General features: G+C 32.6%; 1 protein-coding gene across 2 annotated transcripts; it reads right to left on the reverse strand.

Moving 5' to 3' along the window:
- On the reverse strand, positions 1–13553 carry LOC110026986 (graves disease carrier protein). Of its 2 annotated transcripts, XM_020728234.1 has the most exons (7): positions 13165–13539; positions 1998–2083; positions 1702–1909; positions 1191–1317; positions 695–879; positions 245–367; positions 1–156 (listed from the first exon to the last, which is right to left on the reverse strand). In XM_020728234.1, the coding sequence occupies exons 1-7, from the start codon at positions 13330–13332 to the stop codon at positions 25–27; spliced, it is 1029 nt and encodes a 342-aa protein (XP_020583893.1). In that variant the 5' UTR covers positions 13333–13539; the 3' UTR covers positions 1–24. The 2 variants fall into 2 exon arrangements, with proteins under 2 accessions (XP_020583893.1, XP_020583894.1); XM_020728235.1 differs by lacking the exon at positions 1–156 and having other exon boundaries at positions 347–380; positions 13165–13553.
- Positions 13554–14020: the final 467 nt, after the last annotated feature.

Consider the following 14020-nt stretch of genomic DNA (forward strand, 5'->3'; position numbering starts at 1 on the left):
TTAAAAAAAAATCTATCCAAAATGTCATGAGGATGACACATGGCTCTTCCTTTCTTCTGTAATTGTTTTTATGGAAATTTCATCTCGGGCTGGAACTTTAAGCCATGACTTCATCAAATCATAAACTGTGAATCCAATGGCTACTGAGGGAACAACCTGGAAATTTTTATTTTTACACTAAGAAGCCATGGACATAGGTAGTTATATAGTTCTATGAAGCGCATAAGTTTAATATTAAGCTCACCTTAAGAAAATTGATGCTCAGGCCAGAAAATAGTTGCCTCCAGCCTTGATTCTGAACAATCATAACAAGCGTTTCGAACGTTCCTTTAGCTGTTCCTTCAGTGGAAGTTGAAAGGGAGTGCACCTGAAGATTATTTCTACATTGTTTCCCTAAGCTTGCTCTTTGATTTCGCATACTTCATACAAAAATATAATGGGCATTTACATACATACCACCCAATTCTTACTAACGCTTAAGCTTATATTCTTTAAATTTATACCACCCAAATGTTTCATATCACATCAAATATCATTAGTTTAACTTTTAAAAAGTGAAATGCAACTTTTCATGTGTAGGTAACGTGTCATATATGTAAAAATTAAAGTTTTAGGTGTTAGATATGTGAATGCATAAGAAATGAATGGTATGCATGCAAATCTTTAAAATATGAAGAAAGCAAAGGTATGGTACCTGCATTTGTCTCCTGACGACGTCTAGAGGATAGGTAATACTTTGGCCCAGCAAACCGGCAATGGAGCCGCAAGCAAGATTCACACTAACGTCTTTCTTGCGTTCCTCATCAACACGAGCTTTCATGGCCTCGTAGAAATAAAACTTGAGACCAGAATATGGGAAGATTCCGTATAAGGATGGGCCTGATAGTTTTGGGGAAAAGTTGAAGGAAAACATTTAACATGCTGATTTAAAGATAAATTCTGAAATTTGTAGAATGGTGCTGTCTGTGGGAGATCTTCAGACTATGATTTCATTTAGGAAGGATTATGCTTTAGAAATACTATTTTTGCAGTAAAATGCCTAAATCTGCAAGTCCTTGCATTTCTTTTTTTTATGTTTTCTTTAAAAATAGCAAGTTTCTAGTAGCCAATGGGTATTTAAGAGGACCATAAGAAATAAAACAGAATAATTAGAAATCTGACTAAGAGAAATTGCAGAGAGAATAGCATACCAATGCCACGATAGAGACCTCTTAAGCCATTTTTTTTATATATCTTTATCATGCAGTCACGAATTCCGTGATAAACCTGATCACCGGAAGACAATACTGTAAATTTCAGCTTGGAAGATTCAATAACCTGTAAAAGAACTTCCATTGGTGTTAAAGAGTACTAAGATTGGCTATACTTGGCACCAAACTTCATAATTATCACACCTAAATCAAGCTTTACCTCAGTAAGAACTAAGAAATGACTTGAAGAAGAATGGAAAAAAATGGGCACAGGGCATCCTATGGAATTTTTTTGTTAGAATGACTCTCAATCTCATTAAATTTACTTTAATAAGCATGCAAATAAATTTTAGTTGCTTTATAATAATTGCATTCATCTCAAAATTAAAATTTGGACCGATCTTGACACAATTTTTTTCCTTTTTTTTACTAACTGCAACCACAGTCGTTCTTTAACAAGAAAACTACGTAAAGCTAAATAAAAGATGAAGAATTACTCTACGATCTGCACCTGATAAGCAAGTTTGGTGCGGACTAAATCCAGAGGATAAGTGCAGAGCACTGCAGTTCCACCAGCAATGGAACCTGAAACCAGGTCAAGAACAGGCCCTCTGTTGATATCTGGAAATCCAAGAATTATCCAACGACGGTATTGTTCATAAGCCATGTAGTGCAATGCTGCATAAGGCACAATACGAGCTATACTGGCTCCATTTCCCCTGAAAGTGTGAGAAAATAATATTACAGAATTAAGAATATGCGTGGATAATTCAATACAAGGAAAAGACAAGCTCAACAAGATCAAACCTGTAAAATCCAAGTACCCCTTCAGTTCGGATGATCTTTTGGAATGAACCAAACAAACCAATACCCTGAAAATCAGCTCTTCTAGTCTGCCAACCACAACAGAAATTTCTTTTATAAAAAATGATTACAAAATGATGTAAACTGAACAAGCCGTTCAAACATTGAATGTAATAAACATTTTAAAACAGAAAAGTTAAACAACACTGGTTGCTGGCCTGGTAAGTCGAGCTTCCACATTAATGTGATCGCAATACTAGTTAATCAGAGATTAATCTATAAATAAACCATTCCTTAACAATGAGGTTCGGGTTTTTGGTTAGGTCCTGCGAGCTTTATGTTCTCTGCCCGGTCTCGACATCCATCATTTGGTGCATTTTGATGATTTCATCAAGTCGACATCATTAAGTCCAACCACCAAATAATAATAATAATATTTTATCCTTCCTATTTTAGCAAAAAGTGTATTTGGTCCAGCCGATTTGCATAGTGTTCGATTCTTTCCCCCAATATCCAAGTATATACTTAACACCAGCCTCCTCTTCCCTCTCCACTGGGCTGTTCAACAAATTTACATAGCGACAAATGGCAAAAATGAAAATTTTGTAATCAACCACAAGTCAAACATTACACCATACAAAAGTACTACATAATAAGCAACCTCGTAATTCGTTAATACTAAACCAATATTGTGATGGGAGAGAATGAAGAACAAGATAAATAGATGGTCGCCAGAAAAAAAATTATTTTTTTAAGAAAAATTCTTCATAAGAAATTATAAATAACAAGTAAAAATAATGATAAATTTTGAAAAACAGATCAAAATTAAGGCCGTTAATGAAGCAATGCACTTGATCAACAACTTGAACTCGACTTTGTTAAGATTTGATCATGTTCGTTCAAATTAGTAATTGTTCAGAGCTTAAATGATCAAATCTTAATCGTGCCGAGTTGAAGTTGAACGAACATGATCAAACATATTCAGGCCCTCTTTTGAACAACTTGAACTAGGCTCGGAGCTTAAATGAACTAAACATGAACATAGTCGAAGTTGTTCATTTATGTTCCCGAATAAGCTTGTTTATTGTTCAACAAGTAACTTATTAAATACTCGATATTAAACTTGATGATAACTCGTATCATATGTGATATATTATTTAAATAAAACTTAATTAACTAGAATTTAATTAATTATAGATTTAATGCTAATATATTTTTATATCAATAATATTTTTAGAATATTTATTAATTATATATTTATTTTATTAAAGTTCAGGTGTTAGATGAGAAAATAGATAAGACTTATGTGATATGTATGAAAATATCCCTTAAAATTATTTTTAAACCTCCACAAAACTCACTTTCCCTATGGCTTCCCACAGTTTTGCATCTTCGGGTTTTGCCCAAAACATACAAAACCCTGAGTTGCTAGGGCATGCAAACACCGAAGGCAGTGGCGAGATCGCGACGTGCAAGGATATCTAAAACTCCAGTCTCTTATATTTCTCACATTTTCACTCTTCTAAGAAGTCCGATCTGATTAAAAAGTGGCGTTGAGAAAGTACACCACATCATTGTAAGTTATATATGATTAAGAATAAAGATGGTGCAACAACTGAATATAAAAGACATCCATAAAATTATCCAAAAAAATTAGAAAAATGAAAAGTGCATATCACTATGCGAAAGCCAACACCTATATTTGAATATGAGAGTTGGGGGCGCAAATTTAAATGTATGATCAAACTAAAATATGAGAGATTACATCCTATATGATCACGGTTCATGTGTTACCTTTCATTTTTACAGAGTTTATAATCGATAAATTAACACATGCGATCAGATTTGTAAAATTATTTATTAAATTTTTATATGAAAATCTAGTTCTCATTTGAATTTTTAATTTGTTTGAAGCTCGTTAAATACATGTTTACTTTCCATAAATAAATTTAGTAAAAATCAAGTTCAAACATTGAAAAATTTAAACAAGTCAAGCTTGAACAATATATGAAAGCTCGACACAAGCTCAAGCTGAACATGAACAACTTATAATTATATCAAGCCAAGTCCAAACCATGATATACTCAACTCGATTACAATCCTAATCAAAATGAAGAATTTGTGAAAATCATGAATTAAATTGCAATATTGGGAAAAGTAGCGAAACCAAACAGTAAAAGTCTCATTTATTTTACTAAAAAAAGGAGGTACTATGAAGTCCGGGTATATCGTGAAATCGACCATCGTCCATCCAAAAATGAGAAAAAATAGAGAGCAAAATGGTGCATTTCTATGGAGCTTTAGGAAAAAGACCTGCCCAAAATTCTAGTGCAAGTATTCATAGTGCATATTATTACAGCATGAAACATTTATAATATGATAATTGGCACCGATACATTGCAAAACTAATTGATTTCAATAACTGCTATTAAGTTCATTAAAGGATAAAATATGTAGCATAATTGTTATTGGGATCAAATCTACTAATTGATAAATCAAATTGTATATGACTACAATTTGGATATCAGATCGTAAAAAAATTAACAATTGTTTGATTTGCTAAAAGAGGAATAATGTAAATGAAAGGAATAAAGGGATTGTTTGGCTTGCCGTAAACGAAATAAAATGTAAAAGGAATGTAATGTAAAAGTATTGTTTTGTATTTGAAATAATGTAAAATTGTTTGGTGACCGTAAAATAAATGTAAGACTTTATATTTTCTTATTTGTTTTGAGAGAGAAAGCCCAAAATAATCTCCAAACCATCAGCAAGTCACCAATTTAGTCACGGAGTATTAAGGTGTCCTACTTTAGTCCTACTCTATTGAAAATTGATCCAAATTAATCCTGAATTATATTTTCCATTTAATTTAATGGTGTTGCTTCACCAATTGAGAATAAATTGATCAAATTAAAAATTTATATTTACGAAAACCATCCAAACTCCCTAAATTGTCACTTCGCGGTTTTATACCTTCCATGCATTGCATCTTCTACTCGTGTGACTTTTGTTGCTTAGTCCTTTTTGTGGATCTTACTTGTTTAGTCAATTTGACCACTACCTGGCTTCAACCTTCAATAACTGAGATGGAACCACACTTCGGCCTGAGTCGGTTCAACTTGGAGAGGTGGCGAGCGGGGCCAACTGGAGCAAGCATTGACGAGAATATAAGCTTGTCCAGGATAGGAGGATTTCGCCGAAGAAAAGCAAGTAATATCATCTTTCTCTGCACCACCTTGCATTATTTGATTTTAATAAGATTAACACAAAACCAGAAACAAATTTTCAAATTTTGTAGGATTTGGGGTTTGTTTGGTAGCACGATTTAGGCTATTTGAACAAGAGCCTAAATCCTTCCAAATAGCAAAAATGACAACTTTAAATCCTAAGGGATCTAAAATCTTATTTCTCCTCCATTTTACCTAAAATCGGACTTAATAAATATAGTTGGAACGCGATTAAATCTTATTTGTATCCAAGCTCCTTTAGGTTGTCTTTCTAGCTAATTGGTAAGATTTAACTCCAAATTAAATCCCTCAAATCTTGCTACTAAACAACCCCATATCATGCAAGTGAGTGGGAGAGAGACTAGAGAATCAACATTTTTTTTAGCAACCAAGCTGGAGTAAGTTTAGGATACGAGTGTGATTTACTTCAATGTGCGAGCGAGAAGTGGTGTCAACTAAAAAAATGGGTAACATAGGAGGCGACAATCATGATAGTTCATCAAAGCCAAGCACATGTATAATTTATTTCATTTTTTTTTCTCAAATTGAGTATAAATACCGTGAATTTAGATCACTTTTTTGTTATAGGGAAGATCATTGAAGGCCATCCAACAAAAGTCGTCCGCTATTAATGTGAAAATCTTAAGAGAGTAAGTTTATTTATTGTAAGTTTTTTTTTTCAAATTCTATTCTAATATTTTTTTTTCAAATTATGATGAATTGTTATTATTATTATTTTTTTCCAGCAAAACATCTCAAAATAATGATGAGATGAGACCAATAAAAAAAGTTAGACCATATGAAGTTGTGTCTAAATAGCTTGATAATACAAACTTCTCGCAACTTTTTTATGGTTAGACTAAAATGACTAATACTGAACTAGAAAATGTAGAGGGTAAAGACAAAAAGGTGGAGAAAAATGAGAAGAATGGTTCTTATAATGATGATGAAAATTACGAATATCTCAAATTATGGTGGAAATTTTGTAGACAGTGATCATGAAATCATGAAGATGATGAGTTATTTGAAAGCAATATTGAGCCTTCTTCCGAATTTACACGTATAATAAATAAATGCAAGAAGAAGATTGGGAAATATACTGTAAGTTCTAATGAAATGATGGAAATAAAATGTTATGATGGTGATTGTATGAATTTCAATGATGAAGCCAGTGTTCAACAACGAAGCTGCAGTCTTAAGGAGCCAGTTTTCAATACCAAGATACGGTTCCAAAAATATGATCTTAAAATGAGAACGATATTTAGTAGTAAGGAAGAATTCAAAGAATTTGTGCAAAATTGGTCAATTATCAAGGGAAAGACAATTAAGTTCTCAAAAAATAATAAAAAAAGTACAAAAGTATTTGTATGAAGCCGAATTGTCAATTTCATTAGTATATTTCAAAATGTGAGGTAAGTCATTCATGGCACAAAAAATCATTTCATGAGATATGTTCATGGAGTAATCATAATAAAATATTAACCAATACAAATAAGGTAGGTATAAAATCCGCAATGCAAGGCTAAATTTTATATAAGATAGGTAATAAATGATCTGAAATTACAAGTTTCAAAGTGGCAAGTTATAAAAATCATCAATAAAACATGTAAGTTGGTTCATATGAAAAAGGATGAACAATTCAAGAAATAAGTGATTACTTCTTGGAAGGTAAAAAAAATCTGGGAACAATTATATTAGAACAAACAGCACGTGAGACAAATTTAGATGGCCAATTGAGATTTGTCAGGATGTATGCTCCTTTGAAACATACAAAAAAGCTTAGTCAAAAGTTGAAAGCTAATGATTGGGGTTGATAGTAATTTTTTTAAGAGACCATAAAGGGCGGCTATTAACTGCATTTAATTTGAATGATAATAATTCAAATAACATGGACCATTGTTGAAAATGAACTCAAATATAGTTGAAAGTGAAACCAAATATAATTGGAAGTGATTCTTAGAGTTATTGTCTAGAGATTTATATATTTTGAATAAAATACAGATTTATATTTATCTCAGATAAACAAAAGAGATTAATGTCTGCTTTGGAGAATGTTCCGCAAGATATTACAAATAGATTTTGTGTGCAATATCTAAATGATAAAATTAAGTTAGCAGGATTCAAGAATGTTGTTTTGAAGAATGTCATGGCGGCAGCAACAGAGTACTACAATAAATCGATTCATATACAACATAAAAAAAATGGCTAAATTGAATGATAATGTCTACCAGTGGTTAGCTGAAAAACAGCCAGGTGAGTGGTCAATTTAATTTATGTCAAGTCATTTGTCAATTTTTTTTTCCTCAAGTCTAAAAATTCAATCCAAAGTGTTGAATGAAAAATAACCTGCAGTATTTACAGAGATTTTTTTATTTAAATATGTAACTCTTTATTTTCTTACCCAAATTATATTACCTCTTACAAAACAGCCAGCATAAATGAGAACATTATAATAACAGGTAAACAAAAAAATAATTAGTACTAAACTAATCTTATTTATTTGCTTGATCGAATATGGAAGAATATTTTAAATGAGATTTAGGTTAAATATAAAGAGATCTATCCATTGTAAACAATAAATTTATTGAATGGCTGGAATTTTATCTTGTGAAATCTAAAATGTTTTTTAAGTTGTAGCATAGATTGTAAAGTAAAAGTTATATTAGTGAGAAGGGCTAACCTGCAGGATCCTAGGTACAAAGTGACCCAACAAATTATCAGTGGCCTATGCATAACAATACAATGGAGTAATTGGATGCCCATTTATTTGAAGACAAATATTGAATTGAAAATAATTAAAGACTACGCATGAAGCTTGAGCTTCTTTCTGCTTTGGGCCTATTCTTATTCTATTGATAAAATATTCAAATTCATTAAAGAGATATAATTATATATGATTATTTACTTCATGAAATAAAGATTTTCCATCATTCAAAAATTTAAATAATTTATTACATTTAAAAATAGACTAATAATAAAAATATTTTTTTCATTAAAACTCTTATTTCTAAATACTCGCAAAGTTAATGGTCTATGTTAGCTTTAACCATGAAATTCAGCCTCCAAACTAATTTAGATTAATTTTCAGTAGTATGGGATTAAAATGAAACACTTTAAAACTCCAGAACAAAATTGATTACTTTTTGACAGTCGATGGATTATTTCGAACTTTTACTTTTTGGTTTGAAGAAAAATAAATTTAACATAACTTCGCTCATTAGTGGTGTGGTGACGGCGGGCGATGCTTGGTGGACTGCAATGGCTGTTGCAGCTGCAACCAACGAAAATGGTGACAATTGGCAGACAACGAAGGCTAAGACTAAAATGGCTGTCAGGTTAGGCAGCGACAGCTAGTCCCAGTGACGATGAGGGAAGGCTAGGGGCTATGGTGGGCAAGAGCTACGGTGACCAATGGCGGCAGTGCAATGTGTGGTCATGGTGACTATAGAGAGTGCGGTAGCCATCACCATTTGAAGTGTATTGGAAAATCACCCTAATCCGATGATTTCAAAAACACTCAAAATGAACTATCGGTTGCATTTGAAATTCACTTTAATTTTGCATTAAATTCCTTTTTGAGATAACCGAACCAAAATTTAGAATCTCTTGCATTCCAAACACAGTACACCACATTTTCAGCTAACCAAACAGGCCCATAGTGTATTTAAAATATGTTAGAATTATTTGGTTGGGTATAAAACAAATGTAGGAGATTATTTTATTGTGCTTGGTTTGAAATAAAATAAATTAAGTGTAAAACCCAATCGTAAAGGCAATGGATGTGCGGTGGCCGTCTATTGTTTATGGCGTCAACGACAGGAGCAAGCAGTCCCCGACACGAAGCAATTAGTGACATGATAGGCCAATAGCAATGGGTAGAAACAATTTTGGAAATCAGGGGCTCATTTGGAAGGGCTTCTTGCCTCCCTTCACTAGCACATAAAGCCGACAAAATGGAGAGTGTTTGTTTGGCCAAACAACTTCTCCAACAAGCGCTTCTATCAAACATTCATTTACGGTCGTTTTTTTAGTGTGAATTCAGAGTCGCTTCCATCCTCCATTTTGTTGTTTTGTAAAACAAAAGGTCCGAAATACCCTCAAAACAAGTCGTTCAAACCCTTGGAGAAGAGCAAGGCATTGAGAAGGCAACGGAGAAAGAAAGGGATTAGAAGAATCTTGTGTGACCTGCATCTAGAGAGAAGTATAGTGATGATAATTTAATTTTTTTTTTAATTGAAATAGGGACAAATGTGATAAGAACCAAATGAGCAGGATGGAAAATTTTATGATTTCCACACGATATGGGTGGCTATGTGTTGTCATTCTTCAATTCTACGCATAGTTAAGAAGTTAGTGGTATGTATATACATCCCATTTTTAAAAAAATAAATATAATAATTGAGATTTATTAATTATTAAAAAAAAGCTACATTGACAAACTTGACTAATTACAAAAGAGCTTTTTGGTTCAGGAAAGCACAAAAAAAAAAAAAACAGTTTATCTAAAGAGTCTATAAAATTTGAAAAGCATCAACTTTAAAACACCAGTTTTAAAGAACTCCTTTTAAACAAATTTTTATAACAGAAAAAGCTTAACCACATGAAACCTAAATCAACCGAATATTGAATTCACCATAACAAAAAAATGAGTTACAAATATATTAAAATTTTACACTGTATTTTTTTCATTCAATAAAACCAACCTTTTGAAAAACCATGCAAAAAAAATGTATTATATTGATAATATAGCAAAACAAACAACCCCTAAATGCATCATGATTATTAAAACTTCAATAGTTTGATTTCATGATGGAAATGTTTAGTATTGATGATTCTTAGATCACATCATTAATATTGAAGATCAAGTAAAGAGGAGAATAAGAATCAATGATTGAACATATAATGAACTATCCAGCATAAACACTGACCTGAAATAGATACAAAGTGATACATATATGATGACATATCATACCTCCAAAAGATAAAACACAATGCATAATAGAAATAATAATTGTTTTTTAGAAATTATTAATATATGTGCAATTAAAAAAAACCAATACCTATTGGGAGATAAAACAAATGCAAACACAGAGTGAACAAATGGAAAAGAAAATCATAACATAAGAAATATGTGTCGGTTCACCAATTTAATAGGTATGTCCAACTGTTGTCATTGTAGATTTCGCAGGAATTGATTGTAGATAGTTACAACACTAATTTCCCTTGTATCACATAGTAAATTGAGTATTTAAATATAAAATTTTTGGTTTTAGATTTATAAAAATATAAGAATTATGTGGTATTTATGTAAATGCCCCTAAAGAAATTTGTAATTGAGTCTTAAATGAGCATACTATTGAGCCTTAATCAAGCTTCTAAATAAGCTTGTTCACAAGCTACCATAAAGTTGTTCATGATTAGAAGTGAACAAGCTAGTTCAATTATCAACTGATTATTTATAAAATGAATTCATGCTTGTTAGATTAGTTAATTAAATAATCACAAATGAGCTTTAATTAAACCAAATCACAAGTAGCATATAAAGTGTATGGGTTCATTTGCAACCCTGTCCTTACACTCACATCTTCTTCAAACGCAATAATAAGTATTCTATAACACAAAGCTCTCATACTTATTTTGTCCAATTAATCTCTAGAACACAACATTGTTTCTCCAACCTTTAATTCTCTTTTCATATCACCTCATGCCAAACTATCATCATAAAAAAAAACTCATTTTTATATTTAAAGTATTAGTATTCATCTCTTTAATAAAGGAAAGGTGAATGCCTTACTGCCCGACACCTTACAAACACTCCTACACTTGCATGAAGCCCAATAAAAGGCGTGTATGTGCTATATCCATTCATTGCCCTCGAGGGCCTATGCGATTACCCAACTTGCCTTTAACAACACTTTCTCAATAATGCATATTGAGTCTCAATCATGCATGAATTCCTATGTGTAAACCTTATACTAAGAGAAATGAAAGGGACTAGAAAGAAGGAGAGCACTTTCTTTTGATAGTAATGATGAATTTTGTTTGTCTGAATAAACCCCTAATATACAAAATACATAGAAATTGCAAGTTGAATGGGGCATAGATAGGTAGACTCTATTTTAGGAAAATAAAAATCATTTTCTTAATTGTTTTTTATGAGTTACAAATCATATAAGAAATTTATGCTAATCAATGTTTCAAAAATAATTTAATTTTAAATTCTTGGGGGTTTGTTCCTGTTAGTTTCTCATTTTATATTTCAATTTAGTTTGAGATATTATTTTCAAAACTGTGAATAAATCATATAAGCCTTATAAAATTTTAAAACTGTCAAAAAAAAAAATGAAAATATTTTCTTTGAAAAAAATTTTATGGTTTTTTTTATTTAATGGTCTTGAATCTCAAACCTTGATGATGTAAAAATTATTTCATAATAACTTATTGAATAAAAAAAAATTTATTTGCTTAAGCTATACAATATATGAATCATATAATGCTGTGATAGAATAAGATGGGAACATCTGTGTTATCTAGCAGTTTATTATTATTATTATTATTATTACTATTATTATGATTATGATTATTTATATATGTAGTTCTATTTGTCCATAGAGATTTTTTTTCTGCCATAAAATGGAAATCACAAAAAACTTTAACAAGGATGGTTATTTACTCTTTAGGGACAAAGTGTGATCATTTTGTTTTGCATTACAAATATTTTAATCAAAAACAATCAGGCATCAAAAACAATCAGGCATCATAAGGTCACAGCTTGCTTCGGTCATTTGTCAAATGTTAATGCTTGCCCTCAAAAATTGGTCCTTCCATTGATTAAAAAGGACCTAATCACCTTATATTGCAGCATTTGGTGAAATAGTAACGGTGGATAATATTAGAAAAGAAAGACAGAAGAGTACCTTGACGTGAAAACTTAGAGCAACACAACCAGTTACACACCAGTTAGTTCATGCGAAGCACACCATACAAACTAAAAATAGTACCTGCAGATTTATCAACAACATGCAAAGACATTTGGCTGAACTAAAAATGCATAATCATGGGCATGGATTCTATCCTACTCCTGACAATTTCTCCCACTGCTAGTTCATTAAATATCAATCCTATTATTGCTTGAAAATGAGAGTAATTAATCATGGTGAGTTCCTCTTGCATTATAATCATGAACAGATTAGGTCAATTACATAGAGGTTTCTCAACTTTAGGTCAATAGTTCTTTACCTTTGAGTCCCCTGAATTTTTTTATGGTTCATTTTCCTTGCAGTACATCAGAATCAAACCATTAACTTGAAGCTGCATGACCAAATTACATCATTCCATAAGACCTTATGCCATTAATACCACCAAACATTGTCATACGAGACCTCTGGCTTGGGTTTGGAAAGAATACAACAATGCCAGTAGGCAATCGGTGACAGTGGCGACACTTTATTTGATAATTGCATAGAAAGGGACGATAATAGTAAGTTATTAAGGCATCAATGTATGATTTGATAATGGTATATGTACAAAAGGAATTCAGGATCAAGTTCATAAAGCAAGAATGCAAACTTAAGTCCAATTTTCACTGGATCAAAATTTAAGAGACAAATATAAAATTTATCCAAGCTGCTAAATGTAAGTAAATAGTGTCCGAATCGCTCAAAAATCACCATTCATCTTCCAAGTTCAAACCATAGAAGCTAGAAAAAAGAGAACCAGAACCATCAACAGAATATGAGAAGCATGAAAATGAAATTGCATCAGAAACCGATCAAATCCTAAACCATAGATCCAAAACATATCCGAGTTCCCAGAACTGACAATCATCCCAAACAACCACCCAGCTCCCCCGGATTGCAACTCAATTCCCCATCTCACCAACCTGTGATTAATCGATGACTTCAAAACTTTAAAGAAAAGATTGTAACAATCTCTCAAGGTACCTGAAACAGGATCTTGACGCGCTCGAACGGAGCAACGGCGGTCTTGGCAACGCCTCCAGCGACCCCGCCAGCGAGGAGCTCCTTGATCGCGACCGGGGTGGACTCCTCGATCCCGTGGAGCACGCTCCTGGGCCCCCCCACCCTTACCCTATTCTCCTCTTCCGCCATCTCTATCGGCTTAGAACAGCCAAGGTGGGAGGGAGAAGAAGGGAGTTCATGGGAAGGAGGAGGAGAACCCAAGAACGGCAAGGAGCTCTCTCGGGAGAGTGGGGAAGCTTCCTGGGACTTCAAGAGACGCGCGGCTTCTAAAACTTGGAAACGGAAAGGGATAACAACTTGTAGTGGTACGTTTGGAAAATTAGAGCATTCGTTGATCGGAGATGACGTGGCGCCCACGTTTGGCGTCAAACTCCAAAGATGAGAGAGTCGGGAGACTTTTCGGCGGATTACGGCTTCATGTATGTATGTATTTAAGCTATCAAAGGTAGGGCTGTCAAAAAAACTCGTTGTTCGCGAACTAAAGGTAGGGCTGTCAAAAAAAACTCGTTGTTCGCGAACAATACGTGTTCGGTTCTTCAATGAGTTCTTGTTCGATTCGTTCGATAATTAAACGGGACGAACGTGAATAATTTTTTTTCATTCGGTTAGTTAAACGAACTAAAGACGAACAGTGATTCGTTCATGTTTAAATTGTTATTGTTTGATCGCGTTCGGTTCATTTACACCCCTATTTCAGTATAATTTTTTTTTATGAACTATATCCACAAATAAAACTGTAATGATAATTTAAAATGTAAAGCAGACAAAAAATTAAATTAAATCAGTGTCTCAGGAGTTAATTATTTTTTAGCATTTG

Source organism: Phalaenopsis equestris, unplaced genomic scaffold, assembly GCF_001263595.1.
Source record: "Phalaenopsis equestris unplaced genomic scaffold, ASM126359v1 Scaffold000410, whole genome shotgun sequence".
Taxonomy (NCBI): Eukaryota; Viridiplantae; Streptophyta; class Magnoliopsida; order Asparagales; family Orchidaceae; genus Phalaenopsis; species Phalaenopsis equestris.